Source organism: Nannospalax galili, unplaced genomic scaffold, assembly GCF_000622305.1.
Source record: "Nannospalax galili isolate Female #2095 unplaced genomic scaffold, S.galili_v1.0 scaffold843, whole genome shotgun sequence".
In the NCBI taxonomy this organism is placed as follows: domain Eukaryota; kingdom Metazoa; phylum Chordata; class Mammalia; order Rodentia; family Spalacidae; genus Nannospalax; species Nannospalax galili.
The window spans coordinates 468,507-487,086 of NW_008349585.1; the positions used below are offsets into that span (position 1 = coordinate 468,507).

General features: G+C 38.0%; 1 protein-coding gene across 5 annotated transcripts in view; it reads right to left on the reverse strand.

Annotated features, from left to right (window-relative positions):
* Dmxl1 (Dmx like 1) overlaps positions 1-18,580 on the reverse strand; it is a 182,538-nt gene that overhangs the window by 106,262 nt on the left and 57,696 nt on the right. For all 5 annotated transcript variants that reach the window (XM_008847017.3, XM_029570365.1, XM_008847016.3 and 2 more), the window contains exons 11-16: positions 17,354-17,607; positions 16,588-17,269; positions 16,376-16,497; positions 7,133-7,222; positions 6,953-7,055; positions 112-231 (exon numbers count right to left, since the gene is read on the reverse strand). In XM_008847017.3, the coding sequence (XP_008845239.1) occupies positions 112-231; positions 6,953-7,055; positions 7,133-7,222; positions 16,376-16,497; positions 16,588-17,269; positions 17,354-17,607 (1,371 nt within the window). The remainder of the gene's footprint in view (positions 1-111; positions 232-6,952; positions 7,056-7,132; positions 7,223-16,375; positions 16,498-16,587; positions 17,270-17,353; positions 17,608-18,580) is intronic.

Here is an 18,580-nt window from a genome sequence, read left to right on the forward strand (position 1 = left end):
ATAAATTGTTTACCCAAAAAAGAGAGAGACAGAGGCCCTACTACTGTTTAATCATGTTATGATTTGTTGATAGTTTACTTTGAACTACAAAATCAAACAAAAAAGACTTACCTAGTGAGACAGGAATTGACCTTAAATGCAGATTCCACATGCGTAACAGAGAGCGGTGATCTTGAGTGGACTCTATTACAACTAGGTAAAACTTTTCAGAAAATCCATTACGTGAACTGCCTGTTGGCATTAGGGATATTTTTTGCTATTAACACAGATGGATAAGAAAGTCTACTAAACATAACAAGTTTAAGTAGTTTTTTTTGTTTTTAGAGAAAGAAAATTAAAAATGTTCACCTAGGGTTCCAAATGCAAAGCATCATTACAGAAGGTATTCGAATTCTTTATACATAATTCATATTAACTTAAAATTTTAATAATTTTATGCTATGCTATGTGTAAATTTTATTTTTATTTTTAATTTAAAGCTTAAACTTTTAATGTCAAATTAATTTTTTTACAATTAAAAGTCTTATTACACTTTACTATGGAACTGTTCACAGTGGGATCAGATTAAGTTCCCACTTAATTTATAAATAGGTGGAAACTGTGATATGTACTTTAAGCCAACACATCACAATGAAATTTATGTTGTTAATATATTTCAAAGTTCCAAAACAGAGATGTTAAATATTCATAATAAAGCTATTATTCAAGAAATTAATTAATTAATGAGACAGGGTCTCCCTGCAGCCTCAATTAGCCTGGAACTCATTATGTAGACCAGGTTGGTTTCCAACTCACAGAGATCCATCTGCCTCTGTCTCCTGAGTGCTGGAACTAAATGCATATGTCATCACTCCCAGCCAAAACAATCTTTCTTGGGCTGTGGAGATGAGTAAAAGCACTTGCCACACAAGCCTGATGGCCTGATGTGCTAGCAGACATCTGTAATCTCAGTGCTCCTAAGGTGAGACAGGAGGCAGACAGAATTGCCTGGAAGTCTGCAGGCCAACTGGCCTGAAGTAAGCAGTGCAGCCGCAGAAAGAAGAGAGACAAAGTAGAAGGCAAGAAGTGACTCCCAAAAGTTGTCCTTTGACCTCCAAAAGTATACACCCAGGACATGCACATCTGCATACGCATACACACACACACACCATCACCACCACCACCACATAAACAAACAAAAAACTAAAAGAAAGAAAAACTTTCTTGGTCCACACTACAAAGTTTAAATAGCAAAAAAGCTGCTCAAAACAAATAAGCAAATGTATCTTTCTGAAATTATTATAAAACCACTGGATGATTATTGCTTCCTTTATGACAGATTTTAATGCAATTTCTGTATATTAAAAGCTATTCTTCATTATGTACAAAATTATCTCAACAAAAATTACATTATAGCCAGGAACAGGTACCAACATGTGTATAATCTTAGCTACTTGGACAGTTGACACAGGTGGATCCCAAGGTCAAGGGCATCCTGGGCAAGACCCTGTCTTAAACTAAATAAAAAGAGCTGTCAGTACAGATCACTGATGGAGAGTTTCCTTAGTATGCACTATGTCCTGGATAACTATTATTAGGGTACAACAAAATTTTGCCATTTTAAATTTATATAGGAAAAAAGTTTTTTAAAAAGAACACCAGAAAGGAAATGTAACCACAGGATTTCCAGGTAAGACGAAAGACTAGAAGCACATTAGAATGAATGGCTGGATTATAGGTTGGAATTTTTTTTAAGTCATTCCATCAGCTACTTCTACCATCCTGGAAGTGATTTGATCAACAAACCTCTTCTACCATTGGACCCACCAACTTTCCTGATCATTGGACTAGGTTTGCTACTGCCAGTGACTGCAATCAACATAGGCACTACCACTATCGTGGTGTTTTAACTTAGGCAACCTTGGCTAAAGAATCCTCCAGGAAATCTACACATTGGTAGAGACATCACAGAAGGGGGGGATCCCAGCGACTGTAGCCAGGGTTGCCATCGGTGCCCCAACAGGGAAGGTGAAGCTGCTGCAGCTAAGCATAGCTCTAAACGGTGCTTTAGGTCTTGTGCAGCCAGCAGCTGCTCCCTGACCTTGTAGGAAAGCAGCAACCATGGCTGGGCAGAGATGACCTCCATTATCCACTACCCACAGAAGAGAGTCAAGAAAATTCCACACACAGGGGTGCTGGGAGCCCACAAGTGAAGAGAGGAACCAGTAAAAATCAGAGATGACAGCCCAGATGCGGACCACAGAGACAAAGCAGCAGAGCAGTGGAACTGCCAAGAAGACACAATCAACACAGAGGTAGTGCACTCTCATTTTCTGCTATGTCCACCCAGTTCTCCTTCCCCGCTACAGCTACTTCTTATCTATATAGCACAGGAGGACATTGGAGCAGGCAGGCAGTGACCTGACTGTTCACCATTCTCATTCTCATTCTCACCCCGCCCCCCACCTTCCTTTCTCTTTTCCTGAATCCATTCCTCTTACCATTGCATATCCCAAAACCCAAAGCTTAACCTGGTTTATGAGATCTAAGTACATATTTTTACTTCTTCCTTTTGGTCAGACCATTAACCAAAATTCCCATATATCCAACTATTCTTTCCTTTGCCTTATTTATTCCCACTCCTCTGTTTGTCTCTCTCCTTAACTTCCCACTTAACAATCCAATACTCGTGGCTACTCTCACCATGACAGCCTACCTCTTCTTTCCCTTTCTGCTCATACTAACATATTAGTACACATTTTACCACTCAGGACCCTTTACTCCCTAAACTAACTTAACAAGTATCCATTCTGTAGTCATCTACTATTCTATTATCAGAGTGGGTTAACTACTAGATCGTGCCTGTTCCTGCAGACAGTAATCAACCTGCAGGGGCAGACTAGACATGAAGCCTGGTGCCTAGAACATTAGTCTAATAGGTGAAAACATCACCACAACTGTAATATAACTGATGCTCCCCTGAACACTGCAAACACATTAACTGAAAGAAAGAAGGAACCTGAATTAAAAGAAGAAAATAAGCACAACAAATCTTTTTTGAAAAATTTTAGTATTTTTATCTTATGTGTATGAGTGTATTGCCTGCATGTGTGTAAGTGCATTCATGTCATACAATGTTTGTAGAATACAGAAGAGGGCATTAGATCCCCTGGAACTGGAGTTACTGACAGTCGTTAGTCATCACATGGGTACTGGGAATCAAACCCAGGTCCTCTGCAAGAGCAGCCAGTGCTCTTAACTGCTGAGCCATCTCTCCAGCCCAAGCCAACAACAAATCTGGACCAATGTTAAGGGCATATAGCTCAGCACAAAAATACAAATAACAGAAAAATCAAGCTAACTTACCTCCTCCAAAAATTTCCAACCCCACAATAATGACCCCAGATCAAAATGATATTTACAAAATTCCAGATGCAAAATTAAAAAAGGATAATTATAAATATGATAAAACAACTCAAAGAGGACTAGAATATTTTCTAAAAGAACACAAACAGCTGTAAAAAATAAGAAGTCAATCTGTGGTATGAAATTAGAATTTAGCAAGGAGATAGAAATACTCAAGAAAAACCAAACCAAAATTATGATGGAAATGAAGCCATAACAGGTCTAATAAACAGTTCGGTGAAAATTTTCACTGAGTGGATCATGTGGAGGACATATGATCAGGTTATGAAGACAAAATGAAGGAACTGCATCATTCAGTCAAGATCCACGATAATTTTTTTTAACATGTGAAAGCACTGAAGAACTCTGGGATTCCATGGAAAGTTAAAACCTACCCATTATAGGCATACAACAAAGAGAATAATTTCAAGCAAAAGACATAGAAAAATATTTTTTAAGATTTATTTTCTTATGTGTTTGAGTGTTCTGCTTGCATGTATGTTTGTGCATCACATGTGTTCAGTGCCTGTGGAGGCCAGAAGAGGGCATTAGCTCTTCTGGAGGAGTTATGGACAGCTGTTAGCCACCATATGGGTGTTGGGAACAGAACCAGAGTTCTTTGCATGAGCAGCAAAAGCTCTCAACTGCTAAGTCATTTCTCTAGCTCCTATTGAAAATAGATTTTTAAATAAAACTATAGAAAATTTCCCAAATCTAGGGAATGAGAAGCACATCCAGATACAAGAGGCATACAGAATAACAGATAGGATCAGAAAAGAAAATCCCCATGTCATATTACAGTCAAAAGACTAAATGGACTGAACAAAGAAAGTATATTGAAAAATACATTGAAAGTATATTGGAAGCTACAGAAAAGAAGGGCCAAGTCACAAAGGCAGGCCCATTACAAAAACTGCTGACTTTTCAATCCTAATGATGAAAGCCATAGGGACTTGGACTGATGTCTTTCAGTCTGAAAGATAATAACTGCCAACTCAGTCTGGATACCCACCAAAACTATCTGTCACAATTGACAGTAAAAGAAAAACTTTCCATGATGAAAGCAGGCTGAAGGAATTCATCTCCACCAAGTCAGCCCTTCAGAGGATACTGAAAAGAATACTTCAATCTGAAGTTAGAAAATAAACACATGCAGGATACTACAGGAGGAACAACTAAACAATGCTATAATACTCATTTAAAAAGGGCTAAGCTGGGCACGGGGGTTAGACCTTTAATTGCTGCACTCAGGAGGACGAAGAAGGCAGATTTGTGTGAGATTGAGGCCAGCCCAGTCTACATAGCTAGTCCAGGTTAGCTGGGGAGACCTGGTCAAGAAAGGAAGAGAGGGAGGAAGGAAGGAAGGAAGGAAGGAAGGGAGGGAGGGAGGGAGGGAGGGAAGAAAAAGAAGAAAGAGAGAAAAGAAAAGACTAAGTCCCAAACACAACAAAATCAACGAAAGGATGGGAGCAAGACACACCTTTCTATAACTCTGAATATCCATGGCCTTAATTCATCACCAAAAGACATAGACAAGCAGATTGGATTAGAAAACAGAATCCTTTTTGTTGCCTCTAAGAAACATACTTTGCCACCAAAGATAAACATTATCTTAGATTGAAAGAATAGAAAAAATATTTCGAAAAAAAAAAAAAAAAAAGGAACCAGGAAACAAGCAGGTGTTGCTATTCTAATGGCTGACAAAACAGACTTCAAATAAATGTCAAAAGACATAAGAGGTTACCTCACACTGATCAAGGAAACAATCCATCAAGAAGAAATTACAATTCTATATACCAAATGTAGGCTCATCCAATTCTGTAAAGCAAACATTAATAGATTTTAAAACATAGATGAACCTTAACTCAATAATCATGGATCACTGTAATACCAACTCTCACCATTCAATAAACCAACCATACAAAAAATAAGTAAAGAAACACTGGATTTAACACCAAAGATCATGTGGACCTAACAGACCTGACAGAACATTCCACCCAAATACCAAAGATATATACTCTTCTCACCACTCCCTAAAACAGATCACATTTTAGGACACAAAGCAAATCTCAACCAATATAGGAAAACTGAAACAACTCTAGAAACAGATCTACCATACGACCAAGCTATATCACTCCTGGGCAGATATCCAAGAATTTTATTTCCTACTACAGAGACACATGCTCATCCATGTTCATTACTGCTCTATTCACATAGCGAGGACAGGGAAACAGCCTAAGAGTCCATCACCTGATGAATGGACAATGAAAATATGGTACCTATACACAATGAAATTTTATTTATCTGTAAAGAAAAATGAAATCTGCAGATTAGTGCAGTTCTCAGACCTCATCAGGGAAGTTTCTTTGTACAGTGGACAACAGATATATTCCTCAACTACATTCCATCTTGTATTTTGAAAGAGGGTCTCTCCCTATAACTTGGAGCTTGCCAATTCAGCTTCAATGGCTGGCCTCCTGTCCCTGTCACCACAACACTAAGATTTCAAATGTATGCTGCTGTGCCTGGCTTTTTTACAATGATTCTAGAGATCAAACTCAGATCATTCATGCAAGTTAATAATCAGGAAGGGTGGTAGAGTTTAATAAAAATTTAAAACTTTTTATTACAGCTATTTTATTATGCATATATTTATATATGTATATTAAAAATGCTTTATTGTAACTTGATTCAAATTTATATTAATGAAGACACAGTGTCTAAATTAGTGTCCTTATAACTTAATCCTTTATTTCTTTAAATTACAAGCTTCTGGAAAATCAGATGTCCACACTATTCAAATCATCAGGGAAGAAACCCAGTCGTATAAAGAGCATTCACATAGCAATCATGTAATATTTCTAGTGCATTTAAAGTAAGACACAGCCGGGATGGGGACATGGCTCAGTGGTAAAGCACTTGTCTGCCTTGCTCAAGACCCTAGGTTCAATCCCCAGCACAGTTAAAAACAAAACAAATAAAACCTTGGAAGTGGAGTGGGTAGCAGGGAGGGGATAAGTAAAAAGACACACAAAAACAAGGAACCAATTTTTGTGTGTTTATTTCCTGATTTAGACTAAAAAGGTGGGGGCTGGAGAGACGGTTCAGCAGTTAAGAGCACTGGCTTTTCTTGCAGAGAACCCTGGACCCACAAGGCAGCTAACAACCATCAGTAACTCCAGTTCCAGGGAATCTGATGCCCTCTTCTAACCTCTGAGGGCACTGCACAACATGGGTGCACTCACATGCAGGCAATCCACTCAAACACATAAAATAAAAATAATAATATAAAAAAAATTGTTTTAACAAAGGAATAAGATAATCTAGGAGAAGTGGCACATCCCTGTATTCAAGCTGCTCAGGAGGCTGAGGCAGGAAGACACCACTACATAATGAGACCCCATAAATGCATACATATAAACAGAAGAGATAACAATATTTATGATGAACAGTAAAACACTATGCAGAACAATTTCAACTTGAAATACTATGAGATGTATCAATTCATCTTTATCAACTGTGTAATATGAGCTGTATAATATTTCTTATCATATAAAAATTCTCTTACCTGAATCAGATAAAATGCTTTCTTTTCTCCTACTTTTCATCTCAATGTTATTCAAAATAAAGTCTTCTTGAAAAACATGAAGCAACTGGGTTTTCCTGCCATGCTGAACATAAATAAATACCATTGTAAGTTGACATGTGTCATTTACCTAATGCTGCATAGCAGAAAAATGATACTTACAAGCTTGGTAATGGGATCTAATGCAACAATGCATCCTGGTCTGGCTGTTGACTGCTGACTGACGATGTTAAAGACTTCACCGACATATTTCTGTTTTTCGAAAAATTGGTATCTACTTTAGCAAAAATATTCAAAAGTAACTTAAGAAAAAATATCATGAAATTTAAAGAATAGATTATAAACAATTAACCTTGTCCAAGTGGGACAAAATAGTTTATTTCAATTGTAAGCATTATAGATTTTTACCTTAACAGAAATTATAATGGATTGAATAGAATTACAAATCAGCTGATATTGAGGGTGAGCAGGAAGAAATCCAAAACACCCTCCCTTGCCCCATAAGCCCAAATAAATTCTTTCTTCCTTAAGTTGACTTTGATAATGGTATTTTACCACAGCAACAGAACCTAATGCATCACATAAACCATATATTTTTAAATTTTTGATTGAACTTTTATGTATTTCATACAGAAAATCATCTTTATACCCCCTTCTCCTTTGGCACCCTCCCATAGCCCCCCCCCCCCCCTGGAGTTCATACATTCTGCAATTTGTGATAAGGACTATCATGTAAAGTTCATGTCCCCAGATGCCCCTCACTGCCAAGTTCATCCACTGGGATCTAGTCAGCTTATCTAGAGTCCCTTAAGATCAGCTCTTCTTCACCTAGCATTAATCAGCTGCCAATAATTCAACTAAGATTGGGGCCTGCTGCTCATTTCCACAATTCTATGTTGGGTTTGTGTCTGCTTGAGTTTGCATGGGTCTTATGCATGCTGACACCATTGCTATAGGATCGTATAAGAACAGTCCCAGGAACCTATAGGAATCTATTTCCATACTGTCATATACCTCCTCCGTGGCTCTTACAATTTTTCTGCCCCCTCTTCTGCAATGGTCCCTAAGCCCTGGGTGGGTGGATTTTAAGATAGGAGTCCTCTCCAAGGACCCACACTCTGAAGACTCTTATTCTATGTATTTTGGCTATTTGTTACCTTTAGCTTTCCTGGCTGTCTGTTGTACGAGGGAGCTTCATTGATGAGAATTGAAAGATATTAGAGTTCTCTTCATCCCTTGTTCTATGCTCCATGAACCTTAGGAGTACAGGTTGTACCCTAGATAGGACACTTTGACTTGGGCAATTCACAGACAATCTCTGTGTATGACCAGTTGTGGAACTCTGCAATTATCTCTGTCTCTTGAAAAAGAAGCTTCTATGATGGGTGGTGACTGGGATACTTGTCTATAAATTTAGGGATCTGTATTTTTCACATAGTAAGAAATAACATTTGTCTAGGGATGTGACAACCTTCGAATTTGCTCTAAGGTCTATGACCTCTCCAGCTATTTGCATTCCACTAGGTTTACATTACCACACATGAGTTTCCTCCCACTAAGTGGACTTTAAGACCAATTAGGTAGCTACTGATTACCCCCAAGCTAAAAGTGCCACTACTGCACCAATGTTGTTTGTGGTGCCTGGTTATTGATGTGGTTTTTAGGCATTGATGCTGGAGTTGGACAATCGATTGAGATTCTTCCTAACAGCTTGGGTAGTGCATTCCAAAAGCTCAGAGAGCTAACCTTCATGAAGGTGGCTTCCAGGTTAGTCCTAGCTCTGTTGCTCCAAATCCTGTGTCCAAAGTATGTCCTGTCTTCAGCAATAGGGTCTTACCTTCAAGTTCTGGGAGGTAATCAAGGACTGTAATAATTTTGGGAGTTTCTTGGACTACCCTGGTGGACAACTCAAAGGAAGGTTTCTCCTGTCTGGCAGTTTCTTATTATGTAGTTTTCAGCTATACTCACAGGCTCATGAAAGGATTTTGTATGTGTGATTTTTCAATACATTTTGGGACTAATATAATTCCCTCTGGTATTCATACTAGCTAGGCACTATTTTTCTCTCCTCTTTCTATCCCTCTCTTATCCTCGTTCAACAAATCACCATTTAAAGTGTCCCCATTTTGCACTTTTCTCCCTTGATAATTTCTGGATGCTATGGTCCCACCTCTTTTGAGCTCCTCTTCCCCTTTATTCCCATAATTCTTTGTATAGCCTTCCTTCTCCTCCTCCCATTTAGCTACCCCATTTAGCTACAATCCACAAATAAGGGAAAAGAAGTCTTTTGTTTTTCTGAGTCTGTGTTACTTCACTTAGTATAACAGTTTCTAGATCCATCCATTTACCTGCAAATTTCATTATTTCTTCTTTCTTTACCTCTGAGTAGAACTCCATTGTGTAAATGTACAACATTTTCATTAACCATTCCTCATCAGTTGAAGGGCACTTAGGGTGCTTCTAACTCTTAGCTATTGTGAAAATAGCAGCAACAAACATGGTTGTACAAATGTCTCTGCTACAGGATGCGTCCTTTGGGTATATGCCAAGGACTGGTATCACTGGGTCAGACGGTAGGTTGATTTTTACTTTTTTAAGAGTTCTTCACACTGCTTTTCATAGGGGTTGAACGAGCTTGTAATCCCACCAGCAGTGAATGAGTGTTCCCCTTTACCACATCCTCGCCAGCATTTGGTACCATTTGTTCTCTTGATCTTAGCCAGTCTGACTGGGGTAAAATGAAATCTTAAGGTGGATTAATTTGTATTCCCCTAATTACTAATGATGTTAAACACATTTTAAGATGTTTCTTAGCCATCTTTATTTCTTCTTTTGAGAACTCTTTGATTAGATATTTAGCCCATCTTTTAACTGGCCATTTGTTTTCTTGATTCTTTGTTTTTTGAGCTCTTTATATATTCTGGATGTTAAACCTCTGTCAGATGTGTCACTGGTGAAAATTTTTTTTCCCATTCTGTGGGCTTTCTCTTCCCTTAGTTTCTTTTGCTGCACAGAACCTGTTTAGTTTAATGAGGTCCCACTTGTTGATTGCTGACCTTAATTTCTGAGTAATTGGTATTTGATTAGTCCTTTTCTACATATTTTTTATATTTTCATTTTTATTTAATTTTATGTATATGCATGTATTGCCTGCATGTAGGTAAGTGCACCTGTGTCATGCAATGCCCGTGGAGGACAGAAGAGGCTGTCGGATCCCCTGGAACTGGAATTAGCTGCCATGTGGGTGTTTCCTGCGATTCAAACCTGGGTCTTCTGCAAGAACAGTCAGTGTTCTTAACAGCTAAGCCATCTCTCCAGCCCCTACATCTATATCTTGTAGGTTACTGCCACTGTGTTCTTCTAACAGTTTCAGAGTTTTCAGTTTCACATTGAGATCTTCGATCCAATTGGAGTTGACTTTTGTGTTGGGAGCTATTAATCCATTATGTACATAAGCTGTGGCAGGCTTGTTTACTGAGTTTGTGTTTTGCACACCAGTACCTAATCTGCCAAGTCAGGAGGAATGTGTTTATATGGTGGAGTTCACAACAAGTATTTGACCGCTCATTGACCCTCAGATGCGGGTGGGAAAAACAGCTGTTGAAACTAATTGAGCTAAGCAAACGGTGGCTGTCTGATGTTCTTCTGTATAAAAAGGCGGAGCTGAAATAAACCGGGGCTGCAGTCTCTACTGACAGTCCTTCCAAGTATCTTTTCTCTGTCTCTTGTTTTTTCTTTCAATCCTCACTCCCCCTTTCAGGTACTGTCCGTCTTGGCCAGCTGGCACTGGCACTTTTGTGCAAGGTGAAACACCAAGATTCTAGTTTAATTCTTCTGCAAGTGGAGATCCAGTTTTGCCAGCAATGTGCTGAAGATGCTGTCTTTCCTCAATTGTGTGTTCTTGGCACCTTTGTCAAGTATTAGGTGACTGAAACTGCATGTACTCAGGTTCGGGTCTTCAATGATGTTGAAGACATCACTGTGAAGACACATTGCTTTATGTGTCTATTTTTGTGCCAGTATCATGCTGTTTTTATGACTATAGCATGGTATACTACTCCCCAGCGTTGCCCTTAGTGCTCAGGGTTGCTTTGGCTATCCAGGGTCTTTTGTGCTTCCACATGAATTTAAAGATGGATTTCTCTAATTCTGTGAAGTATGTCATGGGAACTTTGATTGGGATTGCATTCAATCTATATATTGCTTTTGGTAGGATGGTCATTTTCACAATATTAATTCTTCCAACCCATGAGCATGGTGTTTTCCTCAATCTCTTTCTTTTAAAGATTTAAATTTTTCTTTGTAGAGATCTTTGATGTTTTTGGTCAGGTTTATTCTGAGATATTTTATTTTTTTAAAAAAAAATTGTGAATGGGAGCATTTCCCTGTACTCTTTCTCCAATTGCTTGTTATTGGTATATAGAAAGGCTACTGATTTTTGTAGATTGGTTTTATAGCCTGCCACTTTACTGAAAGTGTTGTTTCTAGGAATTTTCTGGTGGAATTTTTGTCATCTCTTAAGTATAGTATATCACCTGCAAAAAGGGATAATTTGACCTCTTCTTTTCCAATTAGTATTCCTTTAATTTCCTCCTCTTATTGTTCTAGCAAGAGTTTCAAGCACTATACTGAAAAGGAGTGAAGGTAGTGGACATCCTTCTCTGGTTCCCATTTTAATGGGAATGCTTCCAGTCCCCGCCCCCCCATTTAGAATGCTGTCGGCTGTGGGTTTGTGGTATATAGCTTTAATTATGTTAGTTTGTTTCCTCCAGTCCAATTCCCTTTAAGATTTCTATAATGAATGCATGCTGAACTTTGTTGAGGGCCTTTTCTCCATCTATTAACAATGCGGATTTTGTCTTTGGGTCCATTTATTTGATTTATGACATTTATTGACTTGTGTATATTGAACCATCCCTGCATCTCTGCAATAAAAGCCGACTTGATCATGGTGGATGATCTTTTGATGTATGTCTGTATGTGATTTGCAAGTATTTTGTTGAGAATTTTTGCATATATGTTCACTAAAGATATGGGTCTATAGTTTTCTTTGTTGGTTGTATCTTTAAGATCTGCTGGCTTCATAGAAGGAATCTGGGAGTTCCCTGTTTCTATTTGAATAATTTTGGTAGTACTGGTTGCAGATCTTCTTTAAATGTCTGGTAGAACTCTGCTGTAAATCCATCTGAGCCTGGGTTTTTTTTTTTTTTTTTAGTCAGGAGGTTTTGTATTACTGTTTCAATTTCCTTATATGTTATGGGCCTGTTTAAACTGTTGATCTCTTCTTGGTTTAGCTTTGGTGGTTCCCATGATTTTAGATATCCATTTCCCTAGGTTTTCAAATTTAAGAGAGTATAGGTTTTTAAGTATTCCCTTATAATGTTCTGGATCTTTTGGGTGTCTGTTTTGATGTGTCCCCTTTCATCTCTGATTTTGATTTTGATTTGCTTTCTTTTGGTTAAACTGGGCTAAAGGTCTGTCTATCTTGTTTAGCTTTTCAACGAATCAGCTCTTAGAGTTATTGATTATTTGTATTGTTTTCTTTGTTTCTCTATCATTAATTTCTCCTCTGATTTTTGTTATTCTTCTCTTCTGCTGGGTTTGAGTTTCATTTGTTCTTGCCTTTCCAGGGTCTTGAGCTCCAATGTTAAGTCAATAATTTGTGCTCTTTCTGATTTTTTAATGTAGATACTTAGAGCTATAAACATCCCTCTTAGGACTGCTTTTAAAGTTTCCCAGATGTTGTGTTGTTGTATTGTCCTTTTCATTTAATTCCAGGAACACTTTTTCTTTCTTAATTTCTCCTTTGACCCACTCATCATTTAGGAGTGTGTTGACTGGGGAGTTCAGTCCATTGATATTTAAAGTTATCATTGAAAGATGTGAATTGGTTGCCATCATTTTGATTACTGTTTCATTCTTTTTCTAATTTTGTATTTCCATAATTACAACTTCATTTAGTTTCTTTCTGTTGCCCCAGGGGTATAGTTGTTCCTTTCTCCATTCTTTGTATTTCTTCAACTATTCTTTGAAGGGGTAGTTTTGTGGACATGTATTCTTTCAGCCAATTCATGTCATAGAAGATTTTTCTTTACCCTTCAACTATAATGACATTTGGCATCTACGGTCATTAGAACTGGGAATACCTTGATCCAGGCTCTTCTGGCTTTCACAGTTTGCATTGATAAGTCAGCTGTAACTCTGATGGGTTTTCTTTTTATATGTGAGTTTTAGTTTTTCTTTTCCAGCTTTCAGTATTCTCTCTTTTCTCATTTAATTTTTTTACTATAATATGCTGTGGGGAGTTTCTTTTTTGGTCCTGTCTATTTGGTGTTCTATGTGCTTCTTTTATTTGTATGGGGATGTCTTTCCTTAATTTTGGGAAATTCTCTTCTACAATCCTGTTTAAGATCTGGTCAATACTGTTAACTTGAAATTCTTCTACCTCTATGCCTATGATACATAGATTTGGTCTTTTCATGATGTCCCACATTTCCTGCATATACTATTTCTGTGTTTAAAGGTTTTCATAATCTTGGGGCTGGAGAGATGGCTCAGCAGTTAAAAACACTGGTTGTTCTTGCAGAAGACCCAGGTTCAAATCCCAGCACCCACATGGCAGCTAACAACTGTCCATAACTCCAGTCCCAGGGGATCCAACAGCCTCTTCTGACCTCCATGAGCATTTTACAACACAGGTGCACTTACATATAGGCAATACACGTATACACATAAAATAAAAATAATAAAAATTTTTAAAAAGTTTAAAAGTTTTCATAATCTTTGCTTGAGCAGTCCAATTCTTCGACTTTGTTCTCCAGCACTGATACTCTGTTTTCCATTTCATTCATTCTATTAATGAGGCTTTCTCCCATTGTTTCAAATTGTCTTATTCCGTTTTTCACTTCCTTCTTCATTTCAGCCTGGGTTTTCCTGAATGTTTATCTCGATCTTCTTTTAGTTCTTTGATTTGTGTGTTCTTTAAATTTGTTGAATTCTTTGATCATGTTGACGATTGTTCTTTTAAATTCTGTGTCCTGAGTTATCTCTAGGGGGTTTTCCTTGTAGAATTCTTCTATAGGACTGGTAGAGTTTGGTGGGAACATACTGTTTTGTTTTTCCATATTATTATTTTTCTGTTGTGACTTTGGCATGTGGACTTCTTTTGTTGTTTGTGATTCTGGTATGAAACTCAAACTTTCCTTTGTTGAGTTAAAGTCTGCTTCTTTTGTATTATTTATTGGTGCACCTTGGTTGTTTTCTTATTGGGTATGTAAAATTGGTTGGTCTAGGTTTCAGGTTCTCTTGGTTTCTATATTGGAGGGAACGAAAGACTTCAGATTAGCTACTCAAGAGCTTCCACAGAGGCCCAAGTAAGGCTCCAGTCAGGTACGCTCAGGCTTCCTTCAAACGTCCGAACCCCTACTAGTGGGCACTCACAGCACAATTTAGCTAAGGGGAGGCCCAATTTTGGCACTCCCAGACAGTCTGCTAAGGTCTCATCCCCTACTGCAGGACATAGAGGTCTAGCCCCGGTGAAGTGGGAGTGGCCACACATGGTCCTTATTAGTGGGTTGGGCATAGCACAATTTGGGGAAGCTTACCCTCATGCAGAGGCCGGATCCGGCACTCTCCTTTATCTTTCTTCTGAAACAAAACAACTTTCTAACTTGATCTCTTTGACTCCAATTCTGCTTCCCATATCTTATCTACACAGTCATCACAGTGACTTCTTTAAAACCTAGGTCAAATCATTATTTATCATTTTCAATGGTTTCTATGTCATTTTGAGTAAAAGTCCAAGTTAACCAGATGGACTTGGGGCTTCCATAGGATCTGACCAGGCTAACTTTCTGACTTTTGTCCCTGACTACTCTAACTTACTTGACTCAAGCAATGACCTTTGTAGGTGTTCTTTTACATAACCAGGATGTTTTGGCCTCAGGGTCTTTGAACTTGGCCAACCTTCTTCACACTTCCTGTAGCCACATCTAGCTCATTTACCTCCTTCAAATCACATCTTTTCTACAATGTTTTCTCATAATCAGCAGCTTACTTAGCACTCTTTTGCAATTCTATTTCTCTCTACAATACCTGTTCACCAATATACTTTTACTTATTTTTCCTTGCTATCTTGTTTCATTAGAATATAAGCTTTATCCTATGGATTTTTGATTTTTAACACTGAAATACCTAACATTTAAAACAATGCCCAACAAATTCCTGAGGAAGAAGCTTAAGTACCGCCTGAAGACTGCCTCAGGAGATTTTTTTTAAAAACACACAAACTTGGCATGCTGGCATATGCCTATGATCTTAGCATGTAGAAGGCTGAAGCAAAAGGAGCCAGGTGTGCTGGTGCTCACCTGTAATCCCAGTGCTTGGGGGAGGCGGGGCAGAGGTAGGCAGATCTCTGAGGCCAGCCTCATCTACATAGTGAGCTCCAGGTCAGCTGGGGCTATAGGGACACCCTATCTCAAAAAGACCAAAAAGGAAAAAAAAAAAAGAAAAGAAGAAGGCTGAAGCAAAAGAACTGTGCATTCAAGGCTAGCCTGGGCTATAAGTCTCAAAAAAATAAAACCAAAACCAGCAAAATGACTAAAAGACAACACTAGAGTTGAAAAAAAGCAGAAATGCTTGCTTACTAAAAGGGCTGAATAAATGCAGTCAGTAGACGCCACTAGTTAGGTTTAGAAAGTAGTATGGCCTCTTGTAAAGTAAAAGCCTTATAGGGTATTCGAAGAGCTGCAACCAAGCAAAAGGCTGAGGGCTTTTTCTTTTCATGTTTAAGATTAGAATTCTGGGGCTGGAGAGATGGCTCAGTGGTTAAGAGAACTGGCTGTTTTTGCAGAAGACCTGGGTTCGAATTACAGCACCCACATGGCAGCTAACAACCATCCATAACTCCAGTTCCAGGGGATTGATGCCCTATTCTGTTCTCCATGGGCACTGCACGATATGGATGCCATACACACATGCAGACAATACACTCATATACGTAAAACAAAAATAAATTTAAAAAGACCAAGAAAAAGTATATAAAAAGATTAAAATTCCACTCTTAATTATTCTAGCTCCCTTTAACTACAGGTGAACCAACAACTTCTACATTATATTGCGGGTAGTCTCCATTTATCCCTTTTTTGTGTGTGCTAGAGCTTGAATTCAAGGGCCTCAGGTATGCTAATATATATACTCTACCACTGAGCTACACCTCCAGCCTAGAAACTACAAATGAAATGAAACTACAAATTGTTTAGTTTAGAATCACTATGCAGGTACAATATGAATGTGAAAAAATATACTAACAAACTATACTTTGCCACAAATTATATGTCATAATTCTAGAACATCCCAGATAAATACAGGTTTAGAAGCTAAAAACATCATAAAGTTAGTACTTACAGAAATTTCAGGGTTGGAAAGCTCAGATAAAAGTTTCTTGGCATCAATAACTGCTTCATACAACCTCAGATGCTGTCCATCGCTAGCTACAAAGCATGCACTAGGTGAGTTGCAGTACGCACCTAAAAAGTATTTGCAAGCATTTAAAATTTAACCTTTTAGTAATAGTGTCTGAAAGTCTGAATCACTGAAGTATAAATTGGAATGCTTACCTAGACAGTAACTCGGTATAAGGGTAGGGAGCCATGCCACATTGGAAAAGGCAGAAACATGAAGAGAATTAATCCGAGCAAGCTCAGACACTCCGCCAGAAAAAGATAATGGGCCAACTGGATCAACCCTCCAAAGTATAAGTTCACTATAAACTGCATTGGGATCTTGAAATGCCATCTCAACGGTGTTTTTATTTTGCTGTATCAAGGAACATTCTTCAGTATTTACAGTGCCATGAGATTGCTTCTGGTTATCAACATCTGGTGTCCTTAATGCATTATGGTGTGATGTTGTCAGTAATAAAGGTAACACTGAGTGGCAAGCTAAATCATTAAGATGAAAACGATGACCACAGTATCTGGATTTGTGAGAAATACTAAGAACTGTAGAAAAAGCAGATTCCTCAGCAAAACTGACCAGCCACTGATTCAAAGAACCATCAGCATGCTTTGAAATCATCATAACATTAGGGGTAAAAATACTTAATTTTAAGTTATTAGATGATTTATTGTGACCAGAAGAGATAAGCATTGATGTGGAACGAGTGAGGCTGGGTTTCTGTTTTCCTTGTTGAATAGCCAAGTCAACATTCTTGGTACAGGCATACATTACTATGCTTTTACAGAGAGAGTTTGCATCACCTGTGGGGAAAGCTACAGGAATTCTGGAAACAAAGGACACCTAGAATTAAGAGAGCAGGCATTAGAACATATAATTACACAAAACAGTATTCACATAAAGAAGAATCACAGATCATAACAGTACCTGTACTTGACGAAACATACCAGGCTGGTATTCATCCAGCCAATCTACATGCCAAACTAGTAGAGAACCATCCATGGGATGAATACTGAAAAGCATGTCTGCATTTTTACTCCATTCAGACAGAAGGACTTCAATCTGATGATCAACAGCAGCTGATGGTAATGATGCAAAACTTGAGTTTGGTACCATTTTATCTTCACCCAATTCTTTCTTTTCATGGTTTATTTTTAAATCATCAAAACTGTCGTCCATTTCTATGAGCAAAAGAGTTCATGAACCAAGCAAATACACTAAAACTATCACTATGCTTTATAAATGCATACAAGATGAAAAACACAGACTTCATATTAACAAGAAAAAAGATCAATAAAGTAAACTCAGTAATCAGAAGGGCTATAGGTAATTTAAAATATACAAACATGCATATTTTTATCTCTTTAAAAAAGGAAACCTAGACTCTATTCTCACCCCTCAACTCCCGGATGAGAAATATAGAGACTTTTAAAAAAGAACCATTTAAGAAATGTTTTGTTTAACAAATTTAAAGAAAAATATTAAGCAAAGACATAAAAATCATTAAGAAAATGAGAGGTGGGGGCTGTAGAGATGGCTCAGCGGTTAAGAACACTGGCTGTTCTTGCAGAAGACCCGGGTTCAAATCCCAGCACCCACATGACAACTAAAACCTGTCTGTCACTTTTTGCCCCTTGCCCTCCAAGGTTGACTAAGTTCCAGGGGACTATGGAACATCTCTCAAAATGTCCTGTAACCGTGGTGAGTCACCCGTCCTCTTGTTCACAGAGGACATGGAAACCTCACGAGATGGACTTAAACCAGTGTCCAGTCTACAAAGAGGAGGGTCAACTCAGAGGAAACATCTCATTCATGCTTCCAAGTGAAGCCAGACATGGTTGATCAGGACCTTTGACTTATCTTCACACAGATGAAACTAGTGAAAGAAAGGAGCCAGGAGCTCCTCCCAAGCCCATGTGACCCCTGAGGAACAGACTCTCAAATGACCTTAAGTGTAAAAATAAGTTGATTTATTTGGGCCAACTGTATGGTCTTAAACACCCAAAAGAAAAGTATAACCAAAAAGTAAAGTCATCAGTATATTTAAGAGTTCAGGAGATTACACTTCCTATAAATCTATATAAAAATAAGTCTATATAAAAATAAGTCTATATAAAAAGTGATTTAGGCAATTATTTCTCATTGATGATTTTG